The 23932-nt window shown below is 40.3% G+C and overlaps 1 protein-coding gene across 1 annotated transcript in view; it reads right to left on the reverse strand.

The window, feature by feature from the left end:
• The window catches only part of LOC138268384 (intelectin-1-like), a 49438-nt gene extending 26210 nt beyond the window's left edge, over nt 1-23228 (reverse strand). Inside the window, exons 1-5 of the mRNA XM_069217967.1 lie at nt 23080-23228; nt 21344-21414; nt 17850-18020; nt 3309-3556; nt 1978-2136 (exon numbers count right to left, since the gene is read on the reverse strand). Of these exons, the coding sequence (XP_069074068.1) occupies nt 1978-2136; nt 3309-3556; nt 17850-18020; nt 21344-21401 (636 nt within the window). The 5' untranslated portion in view covers nt 21402-21414; nt 23080-23228. The remainder of the gene's footprint in view (nt 1-1977; nt 2137-3308; nt 3557-17849; nt 18021-21343; nt 21415-23079) is intronic.
• Between the last annotated feature and the right edge of the window lie 704 nt (nt 23229-23932).

The raw sequence follows: 23932 nt of genomic DNA on the forward strand, positions 1-23932 counted from the left end.
TTGAACTGTGACTCCGAAGAGTCTCCTCATCGGCCTCTTGCATTAGAAATACTTACTAGTTGAGATTGACCTTAACTTTTTGACCTTTATTCTGTTAAATTGCTCACATGCAATCACCTACTCCTGTTGCCATTGACCAGCAATCTGTCTCTCAATTCAATTATAAAGATCTCAGATAAGTTTATAGCTTGCATGGTCTATCTCTGAAAAATAATGTCTGCCTACATTCTGAGTGCCCCTTCGGTTCACAATGCAGACACACACTTGATGCACCAAGCTCCTGATCTGCCTAAAGATTTCAAAACTTTGCGCTTATCAAACTCCTTCACTAGGACACCCTCCCTTGGATCACCTCCTTGCTTACATACAGATTAATTCCCAAGATCCTCCTCTTTCTCTAGGAGGATCCTGATATAAACAGATCTCATTCTGTTTGGCAGTATGAGCTCTGTTCGCTCTACTAGCTCCTCAGGTGAAACCTGAGCATAGTTCCCTGCAACACGTTAGCATTCAATATAGCTGCACTCAAGTGCTCATGAGCATCTTACAAATCAATTTAACCCCACATGGTTTCATTCAAGTTGTGGACTGCACTGAAAATATATTTGTGTATATTTGCTTTTTAAGTATGCATTGGTGTCTTTTGTCTTGAATCATGTCTCATTACTGATACATTTCAGACTTTTATGGACAACTTGTTCATGTTTGTGCAGTGTTTCTTGTAGAGATACTTTCAATACCTAATCCGTACAAACATCACAGACAGACACTGAAAAGGGGGAGAGGGGTGGACCAGAGTGATGTCCTATTTCACACCTCCTTTCTCTCCAGAAGTCAGTCAGAGAACCTTTGAGGTTTATAAAATCACATTCAAATGTGTTCTCATTTACATTTTATCATAAACGAGTTATCAGATTAAGGGCCAGGTGTAGCAAGGTCCTAGATTGCGACTCGGAAATTGCGAGTCGGTGCGACTCGCAATTTCCGAGTCGCAATCTCGGATGCAGAACGGTGTCTCAGACACCGTCTGAGACTCGCTTTGGGGTCGCAAAGACCCAGCTCATCAATATTCATGAGATAGGTCGCATTTTGCGACCCCATAGCGAGTCCCTGCACTCACAGGGATGGTGGCCTGCTGGGGACAGCAGACCTCCATGTCTGTGACTGCTTTTTTAATAAAACAGTTTTGTTTTTTTGTATTGCAGCCCGTTTTCCTTAAAGGAAAACGAGTTGCAATGCAAAAAAAATAATGAAACCATTTGGTTTCATTTTTTCAGAGTAGGCAGTGGTCCATTGGACCACTGCCTGCTCTGAAAAAATATTTTTAGCGACATTCACAAAGGGGAAGGGGTCCCATGGGGACCCCTTCCCTTTTGCGAATGAGTTACCACCCACTTCAAGTGGGTGTTAACTGCGAATTGCTTTGCGACCGCTTTCGCGGTCACAAAGCAATTCTGCATCGCGGTGCGAGTCGCAAATAGGAAGGGAACACCCCTTCCTATTTGTGAGTCGCATTCACATTTTGCGAGTCGGTACCGACTCGCAAAATGTGAATGTGCATCGCGATTGCCGTTTTGCATGGCGCAAACTGCGATTTTCGCAGTTTGCGCCATGCAAAACGGTTCATACATCTGGCCCTAAGTGCTTTGCTTGGGAGTCTTCAGTAAAGTGAAAGCAATAAAGCATGTAAATCTTTTGAGAATGTTGGAGCTAACTTCCAAGCCTACCAACTTCCTGGTAATGCAAATGTTTTGGCTCTAACTCCCAACCTCATCTTTTTTCTGACATCCAACTATCTTTATGGTTTAGGTCACTTCCTGTTTGTTAAGCAAAAGATGAAGTGAAGTCTTGATACATAACATTTGTGGGACATTTTAAAATATACCAAGAGTATTTCTCTGACCTGACAGGCACTACACCTTTATTATAAATGAAAATGTCAGAAAATACACACTACCCTTTAAGCCCTGACTTTACCTGGAAAAGTTGGAACAGATTCCCCCCTTCCGCTGGAAGAAAGCCATTCTCTGTTCGGTATCTCAGTAAAGCATCGTTCCTCCAGTCTTTAATGGGTGTCACATTTGGCACGTGCCACACTGCCAGATCTTTTGCTTTGATATCATAGTAACCAGGATTCTGTCAACAAAGAACACATTTATCAAATTACATACAGTAAAGCTTCAATTGTGACTAATCTTCTTCAAATCAATCACTTGTACCATTAAGAGATTTTGAAGTAATCAAATACAGATTTTGTAAGGGTATATATGAAAGTCTTTGATGTTGAGCTGTTGCTCTTCATGACTTGTTTAGACAACAGTTAGACTTTTCACATACCCTCCCATTGAACAACATTCAGCTTGGTAAATATCTAAAAAGGCAACTTTACTGCTTCGTTTATACCCTTTTTGGCATAGTTGGTTTGAGTTCATAAGAAGTTAAAATATCTCCAAAAACATAGATAATGAAGTCTTCCATATATTGCATTTTTCCTAAACTATATCTTCCCAATTTGTTCTTGGAAGAATTCTTATGTTGGTAGATATGCAAGCTTTCAGTCTCAAATGCCTCCCTGAGCTTCTCTGTCCGTTCACTGTGCCCAAAAATAGGACTTTTACAAATCCTGTGGTCTGCCTTCCACTTTGTTCTCAAAACTGAGTAATAGGAATTGGGAGGATTTCACCTGGGGCCTTAACCAACAGTATTTTGGTTGTAGGCATTATTTAATTCTAAAATATAGGCATGGAAGTGTCCTCTTCCAACAAATCGAAAGTTTCCAACATTTTAAGTGTAGACATTTATGGCTTACTCTCCAAAAAACTGAAATGATTTCCAAAATTGCAACATTGGAATTTTATACCTCGTTCTCCTAAGAAGTTTAATGTAGGATTAGGTGCCATTGTGTACAACAAAATACACTCCATCCTGTTGTATTTCACAGAGATTGGTTTCTATATCTTCCTGGGCACTCAAAGTTACTGAACACAGTGTACTAAGTTAGTGCTACAGGAAAGGTTGGTTATGAATGGTAATTCAGTCTTAACATAAGGCCTGCCTCCATAGCGCTTTAGTATAACATGCCGAAAGTAGATGCATTAATCCCATGCCAGGTCCACCCACAGCTCTACTACTAAGTGTAGGATCTACCCATATTTAAAAGGCACCAATGCATTTTAAGAAACAAATGTGACTGCCTACCACATATGGAAACCGAAGGGGACATGGAGACACTTGGCCAACGTAACTGCAGAACAAAATGAAAACCTGTTCCCAATAAGCCCTGAATGTAATTCAATAATATGTTGTACCTTATAGTCATCACTTGTAGCTCCACTTGCAGTTCCAAATGTGTTGTAGTTTGCCCAGTTATCATCTCCTTGAGGCAGATTGGGATTGCTTCCTTGCTGACTGGACCAGCGGTCTCCTGTAGTGCACTTCCCATACATGTTATTTTCATGGACACTGGCTACCAAGGTCCAGCCACCTCCGTTGGTGGTCATGTCACAATAGGTCTGATATTTAACACCATCCTCAGTGACAAGAGTGTAAAGTCCATCTGTACAGCATAAATGAAATATTGTTAAAACTTGTAAACACCTTACTTCTAAAATTACTCTAAATAGGAACACACAAATGTGTGATAACTCATGTTAAGTATACTGACACTTTTGTGCGATTAGTGATATTTGTGCACTGTGGAATTAACAAGTGAAGGAATACTTTCTTGTGTTGTTAATCTACTTAGGCTTTGATTATGAGTGTCATTGTAATGCATATATGTCTAGTGATAGAAGATACAGGTCATAGTGGAATTATAAGATTTACAGAATCAGCGCTGACCAATTGTTGTTCTTCCAGAGAGTTTGGCTGCCGAATGCATCCAAAATCTCCAAGTGAAAGACCTGCCATGATATCAGGAATAACAATGGGGTACATGATAGGAATTATTAATTTTTGGTAATTCCTCATTTCTTAAAGGACACTCGGGGTCTCACTTGGAATACCTATTAACTCTGCCTCTCACCAAGGATCACGATACCCCAGGTATTGATAACTCCAGAGGTAGAGTTAAAGGTGACAGTGCCCCTCATAATGAGGTAGTGAGAGACATGCTACCAGCCCAATTAATAGGTATTTCACATACTATCATTCATTAACCTGTTTGGTGTTAAAACACATCCCATGAATCAGAGAAAATGATGGACAATAAAACCAATGATTTAGGAAGGAGAAATATACTGGCTTATTTTTCATGACTGGTTTGCAAAAAAATGCAGTTACAAGAAGAACCTATGATAAAAAGAGGGATATGATAATTCTGAATCAGGCTTAACATATAACAAGCATTAGTGAAGCTGGTAGGTCTGTTATTAATGTGATAATGCATGCAAAGAAAAGCAAGCACAAGTGGTGTTTGAGAAATCAACAAATTAAAGTTGGACTTGTGTTTTTGCCAATGCTTTTTAAAAAGTTACTTTTAAAATCCTAAAAACAGTACCAGACAATATCATATATCTTAGAGGCTAAAACGCAAGTTGGCAAATATCAAAGTTCTATATCCTAATGTACTTAACTGGAAGTCTAGTCAAACATGCCGAGGCAGGGTAGCAACTTTTGTCTTTAAGTAACTGCATGCCACCTGCACAAGTCTCTGTTTTCGTCTGGTGTCGGTGCTACTGTTTTGCTCTTTGCAGAACACACACAGTGGAGAGATTGAAGACAGAGAGCTGACACTGCTGTAACACACCAACAATTATGGCTGTTTTTTTTTCTTTGCAAATTAAAGTGGCCTGACTCAAAAATGTCAGCGCAAAGTCTTGCTTGATTGCTGCTTGTGGCAGTGATCTTGGGAGTTTTTTAGGTGACCATGTTAGGCCTAGACTGTCCAAAACTAAAATGTGAGAACTCAATAAGGTTCTAATCTTAATGTCATACTTACACTCATACCCATTGCAGAATGCATGCTGCACTGAAAAAATAACAAAAGAAGGATATATAGAATCCCATTTTGAGATTAAGAAACTAATGTGACAAAAAGTGTGATGACTGAGTGTACTTAAAATGTAAAATAGTTAGTCTTGCAGTGCACTGGAAGCATTAGCTAGGGAGCAGAATGGTACACCAAACAGCCAGTAGCAAGATGGGGAGAAATAAAAGTCCTCTTAGTTGAACTAGAATGTGAGTCTCAGTGCCTGAACCAAAGGCTGACTAGGGCAGACACAAAGATGCTAATGGTTGAATTGGGCTAATCCAAAGACCACTATATGCTCATTGTACACAACATTTCATGCAGAAGCTGGGTTGTCAATCAAGATTTAATAAACTTTTGATGGACACATAATGCTGGATATCTCACTGCATAGAATTCTGCAATTTATAAAGGTATAAGACTTGTTCCGTCCATTGCCTACTGTTTGTTCTTGTTTGTCAAATATCACTGTGGAAACTAGAGATGAAGCGTCACTCTCCACCACTTCAAAACAACGTATCCACATTTGATTTGTGCTATCACAATGAATCTTATGTGGTTGTCGGAATCTGTACCGACTGTGGCAATCAGTATGTTAAAGGCTTTGTAGACTGCAATAATATAGCCTTCTCAAGCTCTTTGTCTGAACCGAGGTGATCAAAATGAAGATTTATTGGAAACCCTTTGGGAACTGTTTGTGTGTTGCATGTATATTATTTGTGGGTGACAAAATCTTGCCTTATTGCACAAGATATACCCGTTCAGTGTCTGAGGAAAACAGCTACTGCCTGCGGTGTAAAAGCTCTATGAGGAATCAAGAATTCCATTACTGCAGCCATGGTGTTGTGTGAGTGAGAAGGAAAAAGAGAGAGGGCATTTGTGTGTGTGCCTGTGTGTCTACATGTGTGTGTGTTACATCTCATGTACTGGTTAATGGGACGGAGTTGAAGTGTTCCTAACTCTGCTAGATTTTTCCTTTGTGAAGTGATGTGGAATCTGGTTTACTTGACGTAAATAGTGGAGGATTAAAATGTGACACCTCTATATTGATGCATAGGGTGGGAGTGTATAATGTGGCATCTGCTGTGCCTGCTGTAATTGGAGAGAGAGTAGATTGTGGCACTTCCAGTACTTGATGTAAATGTTAAGATAGTGGAACGTGGTATCTGCTGTCTTTGATGTAAATGGTGGGAGAGTAGAATGTGACATCTGGAAATAATGGGTATCTATTGTAATTGATGTAAGTGGCAGAAGAGTATACTGTGGCATCTGCTATGCTTGATTTTAATGGCTGGAGAGTATATTGTGGCGTCAGCGATACTAGATATAAACAACAAGAGGGAATAATGTGGCATCCATTGTAACTGGGGAGCAGGATGTGGTTTACCGGCCAGAGAGGCCTCTGGAGTTGGGGAACCGGGTTCAGGCCGCTGCTCAACATCCTGTGATTCTAGTCAAATCACTTAATCTCACCATGCGTACCAAAAATAAATGTGTCCTTGTGTAATGTAACTGGTGCTCATGTAAAGCGCTCCAAAACCTTCGGCGGTTGGTTTAATATATGGTAATTAAATATTACTTTATGTTGAAAAACCCTAGAATATCACTGAAAAAGGGTACAGGGACATTATAGTTAAGAAATAGAACTTAGTGATCTAGAAGTTCACTAAAAAGCCAAAAGTTACAGGGACATTGTAGTTAGGGTCAGATTTTACACACACAAAACAATAGAAGTTTAGCAGTTACAGTTATACTTATGTCAAGAAACTATAACTTTAGCTTTAAGGCAACTATAACTTTCTCAGAATTGGAAAGATGTAACATTTATAACATTCTGTAAATATGAAGGAGTATGATATTGAAAGAATAGATGAAAGGGCCAAAATTAGAGTTTAGTTGATGGGTTACTCAGATGTACAGATATCCCATCTGCTTATTACAAGAGCATGAAATCCTAGGGAACTTGTAATAATGCAGACAGGATGTCCTCCACATTTGTGGTGGAGTAACCCATCTACAAATCTCTAAATCAGGCTCTAAGTTGGTATCCTCTGCTTGATCGTGGGAGTAACACAAGTTCAGCTAATAGGGTATAGTAAGGTTGAAGAGTAGTGTCAACTGAAATGCCTTAGGAGATCATGCATTAGAAGCAAGAAGGACAAAGTGATATTTGAAGGCTAGTATACCGCTTCATCTTTTCAACTTAATATCCAAATTTAGAAAAGGTCCAAACTTCCCATTACAGTTAAAAAGTTTTGATTTTACAGTATTTCTTTGTGAACTAAATAAAACATTTCGTCATTTGTGAATTTGTTTGATGCATACTTGTTTCTATATTTTTTGGATTGTTTTGATGTTTAAATCGTAAAAACTGCTTAGGCTCTGGTACCCTGTTTCCAGTACTGATTCAGTGGAGGTCCAAAAATTGAAAAGGTTAAGATTTGTTGTTCTAAGAGTTAAAGTCTGTGAGTTCAGTGAGAATCTTTTCTACTTGAACTCTAATTATTCTCGACACTCAAAGCCAATCTATCATATAAAAACAACGTGGCACAGACACAGGCATATTGTGACTCAAAATGAATTTATTCACTCTATTGAACAAATCTTAAATTGTTTGAATTAAAGATAACAATACGGACACAGAACACACAGGAAGGACTCAAAGAAGGTAAGAAGATGGTGAGGGTAGACAAAGATTGTACTGCCACAAGAATGTTAGAATATAGATATTAAGCATCACCTTTGCCATACCTAGTGTTAAAAATTCCCTATTATTTAACTTTTTCATGCATTTAGCATTGGCCGAATACATTGAGCTAGGCCTAACTAACAAAATTTATATTGGTTTGGATACCATACAGTTTGGATTTATATCAGCCTTGTACAACTTGATGAAGGCAGTGGTAAAGTTTTAACTAGTAGGAGGTCATTTTGATGGTCCGGGAGGAGTGGGTACATAAGTGAAGAGAAACCTAATATAAGTGGGTCATGCAAACCTAGGGCAGGTTTGTGTGTGGAAAGAGTAGTCATAAAGACTCATCTGAGTCTGATTTGCTGAGGAGTAAAGCATCAGATTATCTATTGCATAGAGAGGGAGTTGAAAGGAAATTATGAATGCTGGGTGATGTAGTGCCTGAGCATCAAAGTTGAGTGAGATGTAAAGAGTGATAGTAGTACATGGTTTAGACATGCCTAGAAGCAGCAAAGTTGGTGATTGCATACCTATTGAAAAAAGCAGTGCTCCCTCAATGTGTCAATGATAGCTTAGATGGTGGTCAGTCCTGCCATGGGGAAATCAGAGGGAGATCTGAGGGGTTCGATCTTTTGGACAAGGACCAGTGTGGTCTGTTACTGCAGAATCTCTCTAGGGACAAGCCGTTCCTTATGCAACCCTCAAGCTGGAGTCTCCTGGGCTGCTTTACATGGGGAGGAAGATGGGGTGGACAGATAGAAAGATGCCAGAATAGGGGGAGTAATTACCTATTACGGAAATGTATGTGTATTGATTCATAATGTTGTTTATAGGGGCAATTTCACACAGGGCAAGAGGGTGGGGGTGGAGGTTGGAAGTTATAGGAGGGTCTATTACCTTGAGGTTACTATAAGGCATATGCTGGAAATATTTATTTCTTACTAGAGCTGGTATTTTTTCCACTTGATTTTGTTACCCTTATTAGAACATCGGAATGTAGAACACTCTTTTGGAGACAGTGGAGTAGCTCTGGGTTTCTAACGGCTGGATATGCCAGCAACAACTATGAACAAAGGCCTAATTGAGCCCGAGTGGATTTTAACTCCCTTGGGCTCCATAGGGCCTTTGTTTTACTAATTAGAACATTCTGCCCTGATGGAGCAGAATGTTCTAATAGATTTATAGCCCACTGTAGTTAGGCTATACCAGCCTTGCTAAAGGCCCTCACCTTCAGATTGGTCCTTTAATGCTGGAGCGGGCCTTTAATGGCCAGTGTAGCCCACTACGGCTGGCTATAAAGATATACTGAAAACTTTATATAAATACATTGGATTAAAAAGGGCACTGGATTAGCAATCAAAAATTCTGGAAGGATTGGGGAGTGAAAATGTAGCCTGTGGCAACAAATCTGCGATATGACATTTGCCATTGTAAATAAAAGTACATGTGTACTATCACACAGCAGAAAGGCAGCCAGTTACATGAGCAGTGAGTGAGCGAAAGGGCATGGAGACTAAAATGTGAGTGTCATTGGCAAGGAGGTGGCAGGGAGAGGGTGAAAGATAAGTTAATTCCATAATGAGAGACTATATGTGAATCATCTTGCAAGATGTTGAGATGCTTTCGGGGAGCTCTGTGAACCTGAAAAGAGAGGTTTGTGCTACTGCTGTACTTACTTAGCATTAGCAATGCCTCATCTGGAGTAAGCTCAACCCCAGAATACAGATTTCCAGAATAACATAGACAGGTTGGGCAGAATTCAGAGAGAACAGCCAATATAGTGCATAGCTTGGCCTGTAGGAAAAAGTTAAACAATTGAATCTTATTTCAAATGGAGGTAAATAAAAAAGGAAATATTACAGTCAGAATGATTGTATACCAGACTGTCCAGAACAAAAATATCATGGGGCCTTATTATCCAGATCTTAATAGCGAGGACCTAAACATTGTGAATAGAAATGCATGTAAATATGGATTTACTATTCTTAGTTCCACCTCTACACACCAGTAAGAGTTGGATATATTTGAAGTAAAGAATAGCAAACCTATTCTTACCTGTAAATACACCTACCTTCACAATTTCCGGTCCCGGATATTTAGGGGTCAATGTTTTGGCCCATGCTATTTGGTATTTGATATTCTGGCATAATACCATCAAACTACTAAAGGAAGAGAAGGGACTAACAAAGTAGCAAAATTACTGCATGTTGTTACTGTATTGGTACTGTCAGAAATAAAGGTCCGGTTATGGGCACTATGATGCCAGGCTCATTGTTTCATTCAAATTTCAGCGGTGAGATGATCAACACTCCAGGATCAGAAATACTACAGTATAAACAGTAAATTAACAAATTAAATGTCTGGTACATGCAGAGGGCATAATAAAGCCGGATAGTTAAGGTACAGATGGAACACTAATAAAGAATAAGTAGGAAGGGAAGTTGGCTGATGGATTTGCTAATTAATCTGCTGATAAAGTATTTTTGCATACATTCTCTTCATAACTAAAATATTGAAGTCAGGATACTGCATCCCCAGTCAATCTTATCTAGGATCACGTTGCCCCAACTCATGCTTAAGATTGAGACAATTCCAAGAATTTAGTGATCATGGCATTTTAACAAAAAGGATTTCTCTAACATGTGTACAATTTTACATGGGGGTATGGAGTGGAGCTGACCAGGAGCTGGTGTTATAGGCTTCTGTGAATGCTGCAGGAAAGTTCATTTCAAGAACGTAGTCTTTTTGGATATCCAGGCACATCATGAAGCTGAAGACTTTCTTCCCATAAGAATTTAGCTGATTTGCAGATGAGTCCCATAATGTGGTTCCGGTCTGCAGGTTGTGTTTTGTGCTCAATGTCATATGCGTTAGGGGGATGAGAGAAGAGGATCAGCTGTTGTCACTGGAGACCATGTGGCACGGCACTCAAAGTTTATCCTGCTGGGTTTTCTTCTTGATCACCTGAATGAATCAAGAAAAAAAGCAAAGCTGATAGAGTGCCCAGTGACAACAGCAGTCATCTCAGCAAGGAGTTGTCTATGCCTGTCCTAAGGCTATCAATCCTATTTACTCCTAATTAAAAAATACTTTTATTAGTGTTTCCAAAAATGTATTCAACAATCGAGGGAATCATTTATTTTTACGCTTTCAAGTATAAGTCCTCAAGAGCTCAAGATGTGCCAGAATTGCAGGAGAAGAGATATGTCATGTGACTATTCTTTATGCTGCAAGCACTCGGGATGGAGGGTGGCCTGATGCCACTTGACAGACATCCCGTGTCAGAGAAACAGTGCATTCTCTGCCCCAATTACAGCTCTTACAACTTCCCCTGCTGAATTAAGTAAATTCCTGCCATACCTCTCTACAATTATCACTAACCTACTTGCTCCAGCACACTCAATGTAGCTTATACCAGCAATGTGTTTGGAGTGAGAACTTCAAAGAGCTGAGTGTATCTTGTAGGAGATGAATCTGGAAACCCACATCATGCATTTGCTGACCAATATCATCAATACAAATAAAGCAAAGGGTCAAAGCCCATTGGGAGTCTTTTCTGGCAGCCTTGTGGTTGCTGATGAGGCAGTACAGCTTCCATCTTAACCATCACTTTTAAGACAACCTGTACACGAGTCACGTGGCTTTGTCCATACAGGGCTAGAAGAATATGGATTGCATATCACTGAGTTTTTTTTATTTATTTTTAGCTCTACCCCTGTCATTTGTAAAGAAAAAACACAAAAGTCAGGAACACAAGCAGCAGGTGATTGAATAAAATGAAACAAATAAATTGCCCTATTGACTCCTACAGTACCTGCCTACTGCTGCATGCATTATTTGCCCAGTGTCTGGACTACTACTACACGCAGCAGTAGACTCCAGACCTTCCTATCTGTTGTATGATAGAGTTGTATAACTTATTCTGTCTTGGCTTTGTTCTCTGTGTTCTCTGATTTAGTATTTTTCCTTTTCTATTCTAAATGCAGGACTGTAAGTCCAAGAAGGCACAGAATAAACCTCAAATGTGGGGATATTTTCATATCGGTCATCGGTTCATTTGAAATCATTGTGAATCACCTTGTAGCACAACACCCATCATATTAAATGACATCTGACAACTCTCAAGGTCCTCAGTATGTCACACAGTATAAGCATCCTCCACATGCCAGAGATGAGGAGACATTAAAACTTGGTAAATACAAAAGTGGGCAACACTTAAACATGGTAGTATATTGCAAATGGGCCAATATTCCCTATTTCAGGCACAAACTCCAGTAGAGAAAACATATGAAAACAAGTAATGTAACACCAAATTTGGCATATAATCCCTGATTCCAATTGTGGAAAATCATAATGACACTGGAAACTGAGGCTATAATATGTCTGTAGGCCCATTATGGGTCTTGCAACCTTGCTAAAAATGGGAGGAGCTGTCAGATTCATTTATTTTGAGGAACATGGGTTTGGCTGCATAGCAGCCGAGGCAGTACTGGCATTGATAAGCCCACCCTGCTTGGCAAAGCCTGCGCCCTTCCCCACAACAAAGACACTGCTCTTCTACCCAACCCACAGGGTCTCAGAGACATGGTGAAATTATTCCAAAGCTGGCAGTTCTGCTAATGGGAAAGTGTAAGACAGCCAAACACTTGTTAGCTCACGTCCTTGTTCACTGTTGCTGGAAGTGACTGTTCTAGGGCATGCCCTAACCTTTCAATTATTTGGAACAACCATTGGTGGCCTGACTTGTGTATGCTTCCTGTCCTTGTTAGAGGGGCCAAAAGCCTGGGAGTGGTGTTTGATAACACTCTGTCTTTTGACACCCAGGAAACAGAACTGTGAGTTCATGTTTCTGGATGGTTGGAACTTTGAAGAACATCGTAGTTTATCTTCCTAAAGAGCTCAGTGCAGCAGTGATCTTTGCTCTTATCACCTCGCGTTTAGACTACTGCAATGCCTTGTATCTTTATGTGAACCAACTTTCATTGAACAAGCTCCAAATCATCCATAATATAGCCACCTGTTTGGTAACGGCTTCTCTTTGAAGCTCTGCGTTTGACACACAAAGCTCTCTATTGGCAGGGGCCACAATATCTTAAGATGGCCCTAAATTGGTATACACCCTCAAGGACTTTGAAATCAGCAGGACAGCTTAAGGTGATGGTACCATGATGTAGGGAGGCAAGATGGGGTGAATGTGCTTTCACTGTAGTAGCAGCAGCAAGGTTATGGAACTCCCTTCTCAGGTGTCTGAGGATGCACCAGCCTTTTCGCAAGCAAGTTAAAATGTAGTTCTTTGCTAAATAGTAATTGCTAGAGACCTATTTCTCTTTGTTGATTGACTTTGGTTCTGGTGGTTATGTTTCTCCGAGTTTGCTTACTTCTAGCGCTTTGATGCCTTGCAGGTTAATGTGCTTTAAAAATACAAAAAATATAAATACAAATTATGAGTGAACCAGGAAATTGTTTAGTATTTGCCAGATGGGAAAATCCGACCCATTATAAGTTGGACTCTGAGCGTCCACTAAGAAAGCATCGAATTGATCATTCTGGACCGCTTCACGCAGTAATTCTTCATTGTCCACCAGACTTTCATCTTGAGATTTCAGACCCCAAAATATCCAGGTGAAAGTAAACAGATCCATGGTGTTCCTATGGAGCTTAGAAATGTAATGGAGCCAGTAGCTTCTGCTTCAGCTAGGGGGGCCATCTCCATCCAAGTCACCAAAGACACTGTTACCAGTCCGGGACTTTTGTTGTTATAGCCCAACACATTTGGGGTGTAGTAGTTGTGTTTTTTTTTCCACTGAACCTATTAGACTAACTCATTTGAAATCAATGATTTGAAGGTGAAAAGTTTTCTTATCCTGTTGGTAGCCTGCAGTTTGTGTGAATGGGGAAAAGTTCATACTTTTCCCCAGATTCCTTGCCTTTTCATCCTTTTCAGACTCTAGGATTTTTCCTCTGTCTTAATTTTATCTCCAATAATAACTTAATACAATTCCCCTTTAATGGACAGCTGTAGTCCTGGTGGGTTTATTTTCTTTGTGTAGGCATTTTGCTTTCACATATTGCGCCTATTTGCTGGGTATATAGTGCACTGTGACGGGCTACCCCTTTGCGCTCTCTTGCCCATGTCCACATTGCAATGCCTGTTCTAATAATTCCCCAAGAATGAAACAGTAATGGTGTGGCTTGGCAACAAAATATATGTTAATCACAGTAAGTAGTAGTGCTCAATAACACGCTTTAAATCAAGGTTTTGTAAGTGAAAAGTTGAGAAATGGAGACAGTGTTCATAATGACCCAGAGGGAAGTTGTCACCCTAGTTCTGGACCCTTCAGGATGAAATGGCAACTCATGACGAGGCCTTCGGAATCCGTGCAGGCTTGGTACACCAGCTATGAAGTTCTAATAATGTGCCTTGGACATTCCCATTCGAGCATCAAATTTGGTCTTTTATGTAGCCTAGAATGACAAATATCCTAGTATCGACCACAGAGATAAGTAGTGCTACATGATGTGCTGTGCCAACAAACTCCCTGATAAATCGTCGCAACATAGCTATCAAATGTTTTGTGACAAAATGTAATATTCCTGTAAACAATGCCCATTTTGCTAGGTGCATATCAGTAGTGTGCCATTTGAAACAAATGCCCAGTCCTACTTTGATTCCCTTAACTTATCTCTTAGCCATTTTCTCCCACCTCCTGCCAGTGACTTGTATATGCAGATTGCAGCGTATAATATGCTATGCTGTTTATTACCTAAGAATGGGTATGCAGATGTGTAGAGAGTAATATGATATTTAGTACCATTGTGGAGTGTAGGAAGGGGCCTTGATCCACGTGTGGCAATGCCTTGAGTGGCCATGATGCTCCACCCTCCCTCAACAACAGTATAAAAATATCATATTGCACTCTGTGCACCTGCATATATGGTTCATGCCATGGGCTCTTTTCATTGTTTTTGTTTAAAAAAAAACAAAAATAAAAAACAGTGTTCAACCAAAACCAGGATGCGAATGGTAAAATCTCACCACAGGTCTATCAACTATGAAAAGACTACAAAAGACTCAGAACTCTGTCGCTAGACTACTCCTACATGTAAAGCCCACATCTCCCCTGCCTTGAGGGCCATAAGTTAGTTACCGGTTGCCATAATATCCACCTTCAAGCTGCTTTGTATCACCCACAAAGCAATAAATGGAACAGGAGCACTTTTCATCAGTAATAAAATCACCAAATATATTCAACAAAGGTACATCTGCTCAGGATTGGCACCTTGCCTCAAAACCCCTCCATACAAGAAAAAGACCGTAAGTGGTACATCTTTCTCTGTTCAGGCAGCCAAACTATGGAATTAATTACCCACAAATATAAGATCCACAGATAACTAGCTTATCTTCAGAGGGCTACACAAGAGTTGTCTCTTTCCTACATCACAGCCTTACACAAACACTAACATACAGCATATCCCTGTATATGTAAACATTTATAGTTTGATTATATATATGTTTCTAGATATGTGTATTTGATCCTACAAATATGTATAATAACTATGAGTTTTAAAATGTATAGATGTTCCTTAGGTCTGCTTATCAAATGTATATTTTATAATTTAATTATATGCATTCATCTAGATGCATGTATTTGTTTGTACAAATATGTACAATAACTATATTTTATTTTAAAATATATAGATATTCCTTGGGTGTGTTTAACAAATGTATCTGTGTGTGTATATATATATATATATAAATATATATATCTCTTCTCAAGGTTCTTACTTGATAAATAAGAAATTGGCACTCCGGCAGCAGTCAGATAAATAGTGTTTATTTGCTGAGGAACTAACAACGTGTTGCAGTACAAGCCTTCATAACATCACCTGACATGATTAAGGCTTGTGCCAAAGTGCATTGTAGAGTGGAGTACTCATGGTGTGGTAGCACACTGCTGCCAGAGTGCCAATCTCTTAATATCAAGTAAGAGCCTTGTGAAGTTGTGACACGTGCATGCAGGTGGTTTTTGAGCACCGCCGACACTTAGGATCACGGCGGTACCCCGGATGAGTAATGGATATATGTATTCACTGAAAAAAAGAAAGGTTGCAGGGACATTATAGTTAGGAAATAGAATTTTAAAAACCAAAGAAATTCACTTAAAATACCACAGGTCGAGTTAGGCTCATATTTTAAATGTACAATAACTATAGCTTGTGCCGTGAATTTAAAAAAATGGTTTTTTTGCCCTGGTGGGTCCCAGGGGGACCCCTGGACCAAGGCTAGGTGGTTAGGCTGAAGTTGATTCTCAAAATGTCTACAAACACTTCCGGGTTTAAGTGTTGGCAGCCAATCAGATCTCTGCACTAGATCAGGACAATTTGCGAAGTCTTCGCACTTCTAGATATAAAAATTAAGTTTTTCTTTAATATCTCAATAAACTACTGAACAGATTTACACCAAATAAGAAAAAGCATAATCTGCGATAAAAGCTACCTTTCTGCCAAATTTGAAGTAATTACGTCCAGTGGTTCGGGCTGCAGGTGTGTTTAAAGATTCAATGGGAATTAACATGGGAAATGCACTTTTTTGACCCCCCCCCTTTTTTTCTCAGCCCCCACTCAACAATTCACCCCAAAATTTATAATGCACAACAAGACCCTAGAAGGTACTTTTTTGGAAAAAGCTTGTGAAGATTTGTCAAGCAGTGCCAAGTTAAAAATACAAATACTTTTTCTTGGAAACTAGATTCTAACTATAACTACGTACTGGCGACCGCCAGTAGGTAATATATATATATATATATATATATATATATATATATATACACACACATATATAATCCTATGCTTACCATGGTAATAGGTTAATTGCATAGTTTTTACATAAGTTGTCTGATTATATGCTCATGGGTCTCTGTTTTATTTATCAATCACAATATGTGAATATTACTATTGTGACTTGAAGTACTTCATTATTAAAATTTTGAGAGAAAGATAACATTTTTAAAAAATGTGTTCTGTAAAAATACACAAATAAATTAGCTTCAAGTACAGCAAAACTTGAAAGTTTGAGTTTATACAATACAAATTTAAATATCAATATATTATCTTCCTTATACTTATATACCCTTTATATGTAGACATGAATCGATATATTTATTACTTTATTCCTACTGTAGAAGAGAGAAAAAAAGTTCACTCTCTCCGTTGCACTACTTTGTCTCACCCTATACCTCTCTCAATATATCCTCTGCCTCCACTCTGTGACCATCCCAAACCTCATTCTACCACTAGACCCTTTCTAAATTCTTCCCTCCTGTATCCCTCCTTTGACTCATCCCAAACCTCATTTTACCACTATGATCTCCCGAATCACTTTCTATAGGCTCTTCCTTCCTCCATCTCTCCTTTTTACTTATCCCAAACCTCATCTTAATACTATGATCTCCCAAAAATAACACTTTCAAATCTCTTTTCTCTTTTATCCCTCCATTGTCTTACTCAATCCAGCTAACACACTCACATGTCCACCGCTCAAATTAACTCATATTTTCCCTATACTAATCCACTAGTAGTCCTTTTTGGGTTCTGGAGTAGCGTGCTACTCCCTAAAAAACACTATAATGCCTCATCAGGAGTAGTATGCACTATATAAATACAATTACATTGCAGAGGCCTTTTGACTATTTGGAGAGTTGTTTCCCTGTGTAAATTAACCACTTCAGGCAATTTGTGAGTCAATATTAAGAAAGTCAGTTTTGCTGTGTTAAGGTAGTAAACTTGAATTTAACCTTTGCATTGCAGTAATATATGTGTGATTTCACATTTATTAGTAATGTTGCTATAAATTATGTTTTATTGGGCCACATTTATTTCACTACCATATCATAAACATATAAATATTGGGTGGGGTTGTCAGGAAGTATTTACCTTGCATCTATGATTTAAATGTAGAGCTCTTAAGTTTCCTAGGCCCCTGCATGCGTAGCTCATCCAGTGCTGGCTTTTTCTTTACCTTCCGTGATTTGTAGCCAGTTGAACTCCACAATGCAGTGACAAACTGGACAGGATAACTTACCAACTCATGCAACTTACAAACGTAAGAGCTCTGGTGATGGAAAGGACAATCAGGGCAAAATAGTGGGAAGCTTGCCTCTAAAGGGATGGGCACCTCTTTCTACTTACCCTGGGATGTCTTATCGTTTGTCTTGATCTCTTGGCAGCTGCGCATAAGCTTCATTGCCTCCATGGGATGGTAGCCATCATACTTCTGCTCACACTCGTCAGCGTTCCACTTGGCCACGAGGTCCAGGATGGCTAGCTTCTTACACGGAAGATCATTGGCATCGCATTCATCTAAAAAGAAATCGTTTTCATAAAATTTACTACTTTCTGGTACCATCCCAAGGAAATTTTAAACCAGCGTGTGACAAAAGCAGATGAAGGTATTTGACTAGAATATTGCATGTGAAATAAAAATATTTGTGGCTAATATATTGAGTATCAAAATATTGGTAAGATAAACGGAATTGGTAAGCGTATGTTTACTATCCTGAACTCCACACATATGTATCCTTACAGTGTATTTATCATCAAGGTACTTGGGTATAAGAGGTGGAAATAGTTAAACTACGCTTACTTAAAGTTATCTACCTTCACTATATTTTGGCTGTCAATATTTAAGCCACAATAATTTCTCATCACAACATTTCTGTCCTCAATGTTGAGACAGAAAACCCATTTTAAAATAACCAATACTATAAATTAAATTTTCATTAACCTGAGCAACCTCCGAATGGCAACTAAAAGTGTTATCCAAATCGAATACTGCCAACACCCTGCTAGCAGTGCTGTGATCGTGCCACCACAGAAATATGTCCTATTTAAAGAATTACTTGTATGACAGTAAACCAAATTTGTTAAAGATATTCTATTGTAATATTGATCCTCTACATTGTCTTCCACTAAATCACAAGGTAACTCTATAGTTACTATATATCTACTTTGGGAGATAAGCAAAAGTGAGGTTAAGAAAATTATTATATACTTACCATTCAAAGGGATTGTGAATTGATGTAGTAGATACAATGTTATCAGTATACGGTATGTTGCATGAGATATAGTGATGGTGTCCCCCTACCAATCCAATATCCTAGGTTTCGTAATGCACAGTACTGAAACAGATGTATGTGCATATTTGGATTTCTAGTCCGAGGGAATTGATATTCCCAAACTGATTCCCCCAGACCATAGCCTCATTTTTCTCCCTCAGATTTTGACTACTGATTATGAGAATACTGAGAAGGACAGTAACTTCCATTACTGACAGAACTGAGACTACTGGAACACGTGGAAAGAGGCCCTCAGTTGTGGACTATAGATATCTCTCCATGTTAGATTGGTCACAGCATAAAAACAAGCAATGACAAAGCCAATATATCTTGCCTATGCTTTGCAATGTGTTTTAGCCATGTTGTTCATAGTGTGGCTGCTGTTCAGCATGGCTAAAAGTTAGTGGTATAGAGGAGAGTGGCGTGGAGTGCCATAGAGTGGGATGGTGAGAGTGGGGTGGAGTGTTGTAAAGTGGAGTGGCAGAGATTATAGTGTATTTGAGTGGCATAGTGTAGAGTTGCATAGAGTGGCATACACTGGAGTGGCATAGAGTAGAATGGACTGTTGTAGAGTGCATCTGCGTAGAGTGTTGCATAGTGTAGTGGCATAGAGTGCAGTGTCATAGAATGCAGTGACATAGATTAGAGTGGTGCATAGTAGAGTGGAGTGGTGCAAAGTGGAGTGGTGCAGAGTTGAGTGGCACAGAGTAGAGTGGCTCGCAGTAGAGTGGCCCAGAGTAAAGTGCAGTGGAGTAGATTGCAGTGGCTAGAGTAGAGTGGCATAGAGTAGTGCAGAGTGGAGTGGCATAGAGTTGAGTGATGCAGGGGTCAGTGGCACAGAGTAGAGTCAAGTAGCATAGAGTGTTGTGATGTAGTGTGCAGAGTAGAGTCTAGTGGCATAAAGTGGTGCAGAGTAGGGTAGCATAGAGAGGTACAGAGTAGAATAGAGTGACATAGAGTGCAGTGGTATATAGTGGAGTAGTGCAGAGTAGAGTGGCACAGAGTTCAGTGGCAGAAAGTGCAGACTTGCAGAGTAGAATGTCAAAGTGCAGTGGTGTAGAGTGGAGTAGAATAGTGTAGAGAGCAATGATGTAGAGTTCAGTGATGCAGAATAGATTGCAGTGACATAGAGTGCAGTTGTGTAGAGTACATTGGTGTAAAGTGCAGTGGTTACGAATAAAGTGGTGTAGGGTGCAGCAGTATAGACCAGATTGTTTCAGAGTACAGTGGAGTGGTGCAGTGTAGAGTGCAGTTTCATAGAGCGGCATATAGTGTAATGGCATAGAGTAAAGTGGCATAGAGTACAATGGCATACAGTGCAGTGGTGCGGAGTAGATCAGATTGTTGTACAGTGGATTGGTGTGGAGTGCAGGGGCATTGAGTTGAGTGTTACAGAGTAAAGTGCATTGGCGTAGAGTGTATTGACAGAGTGCAGAGTGGCATAGAGTACAGTGGTGCAGAATGAAATTGTGCAGAGTAGATTTGGTGTGGCCTGGAATGCAGTTCTGTAGAGGGCAGTGGTGAAGAGTGCAGTGGTGTACAGGAGTGTGGGGGACAATGGATTGGCATACAGTAGGGTGGTACATGGTAGAGCAGAGATGTGTAGTGTAAAGTACCATAGAGTGCAGTGGCGTAGAGTGGAGTGGTGCAAACTGCAGTGGTGTGGAGTGGTGTAAAGTAGAGTGGTGTAGAATTGAGTGCAGTAGTGTGGAGTGATGTAGAGTGGAGTAGCATAGGTAGACTAGTATTCGTAGTGTTGTAGAACACACTACCATTACAGACAACACATTTTCAATTGAAATGGCCATTACATTTGCACAGACATACAGTTTTACTAGCAAACTATACATAAACTATAGAGTGCACAAACAAAAATGTGTGGAAATTGCCTCACCTAGTTTAAAGATTTGTTTTGATCATATTAAAGTATTTGTTTCCAGCACACTTCAGAAATAACAAAAAATGTGCTTCATTTGTACGTTTACATTTCTAATATATTCTGAAATACTTACACACAGAACATTTAAATGTTGTTGTGTGCTAGAAAAAAATATCTTTCCTACCCAGAGTATCCAGCAAGATTGTCACATAAATCCTCTCACTTTGAAGTCAGGGAAAGAAAAGTAAACAAGCACCCATGAAAGACAGTGCTTCGCATTTGACCTTGGTCTTTTAATGCACAGCAAATGTGACGAGATAAGAACAAGATTTAAAGGCCAGTTAACAGAAAGCAAGTTTGTGGAAGAATAAAGAAAACACAGTTTATGCAACCAGAGGAAGAAGCTGAACCTGGAGAGCCTAAAGCAAATAAAACAAGCAAAGGAAAGCCAGAATGAGTGAGTTACAAATCACAACCGGATGGTAATCAACGAGCAGAATGCATTCCTAGGTCAACTGTCTGAAAGTCCCCAAGATGTCTTTAGGAAACCAGACAACCAGGGCCACCCCTCATGCTGAGCCATTAATCTACAGTTCTGAAACGTTTAGGTTGGGACCAACCTTAGCAGACCCCTGATAGAACTTGCCCTCAGGAGATTGGCCCCTTTGCCTGCACCCCACTGTTCCTACCTGCGGCTGAGCTCCAGGACACGGAGACCAGGACAACTACCAAGTAGAAGATCTTCATTTTCCAGCTCTCCCTGAGGTTGTGAGGGAGAAAAGGGTTGTTATGAAAGCATAGATTTCCACTGAAATTACAGGTATTTTTCATCGTTCATGAACAGAAAAGATTGTAGTCACCATAAAAACACACAAATGTCTAGATAGGGATTTACGTATCCGCCTGGGCGCACTTCTACAGGTGTTTTTCTAGTCACAGACATTTGCAGAAGCCTAAAATGATGCACCAGCCACAGGCTTCCAGGTGTCCTTTTGGGAATGCCATGTGACATATCCTGTGTGGTCCCCTTAAGTCTCTCTCACTGTCCTACCTTTTTGCACCAAATATTTTAACTCAGGTGAAAAACACAACTGATTATTATAATCAGTGCTTACTTTGCAAAAGAAAAAAACCTAATGACCGGGTGTCAGTGTTTTTCGTAGAAGCCCGTCATGAATGACCGGATTAGTGAATACCAGGGCTGTGTGGTCATTTTTCCACCTCATTCCTCATTAACACTCTACACTTCCCTCCTCCTCGCACTCTTGCATTTCTTTCAGCCCTGTTTTCTCCTGTTTGTCACTGATTTCCGATCCTTCTCTTTCTCCTGATTCCTCACTTTTTCTGTCTTTTGCTCTGTTGCTTCGGATCAAAATGTGATGTTGAAAACATGAACCTCGGTAGCCCAAAATGACACAATTCAAGGATGGAGTACTACAAGTTTCATTTTATGTACTTAGAGCCTGAAGGCACATTTCAATAACAAGACATAATTTAAAGGTTTGCTTATTGTAAGTGTTCGAGTTTTTAACAATGGATTACATAATCAGAGTGTATTCACAAAACTGAAACCAGCGCCTCAACCTAACGATTAAAAAAGCGGGACTTTGCGAAAGTACCAAAGGCCCTAATGCTAGAAAGCCAAATGGCCCCCTTGCGTCACAGGCTAGCTATTAAAAACAGATCAGCGAGCCTCTCCCACCCCTGGACCCGGGTATCACCGAACCTGCTGCACTAATGGTAGCTAATTCCTCTTTCTACCCGACGTTCCCTCTCTCATCTCCATCTCTGCACCCTCTCATCCCCGTCCACTTCTCCCCCATCCCTTCTTCTGTCTGTCTTCCCGTCCCGCCTCTCACTTATTACCTTCCAGTTTTTCTCTCACTTTTTCTCTATCGCCTCTTTTTCTCTTCCCCTTTTCTTTCTCCATCATTTGCCCCCTTCTCTCCTCGCTTTTACCAGTGCCCTACACTTCTCCCCCCACCTCCCCTACCAAGAATTGTCTCTACCTCCTTCCTCCCGGCCGCTCACATCTCCATCTTGTCTTTATCTTCCATGTCCTTCCTCCTGTTCTTTCACGTATCCCATTTCAAGCCCCTTTCTCTCCCACTTACCCATCATCCTTTGCGCGTCCACATCTTTCTCCATTTCAGTCACGGTTTCTTTTATTTCCTCTCTTTCACGCTTTCCTTTATCCACTTCTCTCTTTTCTCCACGTTCTGTTTTCTCTCTCCCAATCCATCCCACCCGCCAGTCCCAGACACCAGGCCCCGTGTTTAAAGCACTCAGAGCGGATGACCTCTAATCTGTCTGCAGCCTGCACAGGGTAGGCTGGGCCCCACTCACCTCCGGGGCCCGCTGCTACTGCACCAGCTGCACCACTGATATCCATGCCCCTGCAAAAATAGTTACAGCTTCCCTTTACCTGCTCCTACTCTCAAGAGAAACGCTGCTCGAGCCTGTGACAACCTCTGACTCGGAAGCTCGCCTTGGAAGCCGTCGAAGAGACTGCAGGTTTGCAGATGAGAACTCTCTCTTTTAAAGGAGTCCTCTCATCAGCGACCCCCGGGCTGTTTTTAGAGATTATTGTTTGTAATACAAATAAGGAAACCCGCAGGGTAAATATCTGACACGACTGGAACTTAACCATACTCGTTTTTCTGCAACTGTACAACTTAAGCAAGGGTGTGGTGGACAGTGCAAACAAAGGTATGCCGTTAGGGTTATGTATTAGTCCACTCCCCGAGGGCATTGGTCGTGCTGGTCCTTTCTGGTTCCTTCTAGTTGGGGGTGGGCCTAGCTTCAAATCATGTCTACAATGCTTCAGTAGTTTTTGAGCGCATTTCAAAAACTATGGGCACACTTTCAAATTGCCTGTCCGATATCTGGCTCAAAAGTAAGTAGGTAGACATAGGTATGCCTTGAACCTACCAGGAAATCCTCGAACAAGGCACCATGATGTGACTGCATTAAACCTCTGTGCAATTAAAAATGGGCCTGAACGCACCCAAACCAGTCCAACTATGCCCCACACCGAGTTATCCTGCCCAGACTGTGAGATCAGGGCCTTTCTGCATTCATCTTTAGAAGTGCAAAACAGCTGTGACAAGACTCTGATGTGTACATATGTTTTCCTGGAAAACATCAGGTCTAAAGCTTCCATGAGGCGTGGGCACTGGTTTAGAGTGCTGTGCAAGTAATTAATATGTGTACATGCACACTTCTGCACAGGTTGTGTTAACTACGAGTTTTGTTGTTTGGATTGTTTGCTAGAATAT

The sequence above is a fragment of the Pleurodeles waltl genome, chromosome 12, assembly GCF_031143425.1.
Source record: "Pleurodeles waltl isolate 20211129_DDA chromosome 12, aPleWal1.hap1.20221129, whole genome shotgun sequence".
In the NCBI taxonomy this organism is placed as follows: Eukaryota; Metazoa; Chordata; class Amphibia; order Caudata; family Salamandridae; genus Pleurodeles; species Pleurodeles waltl.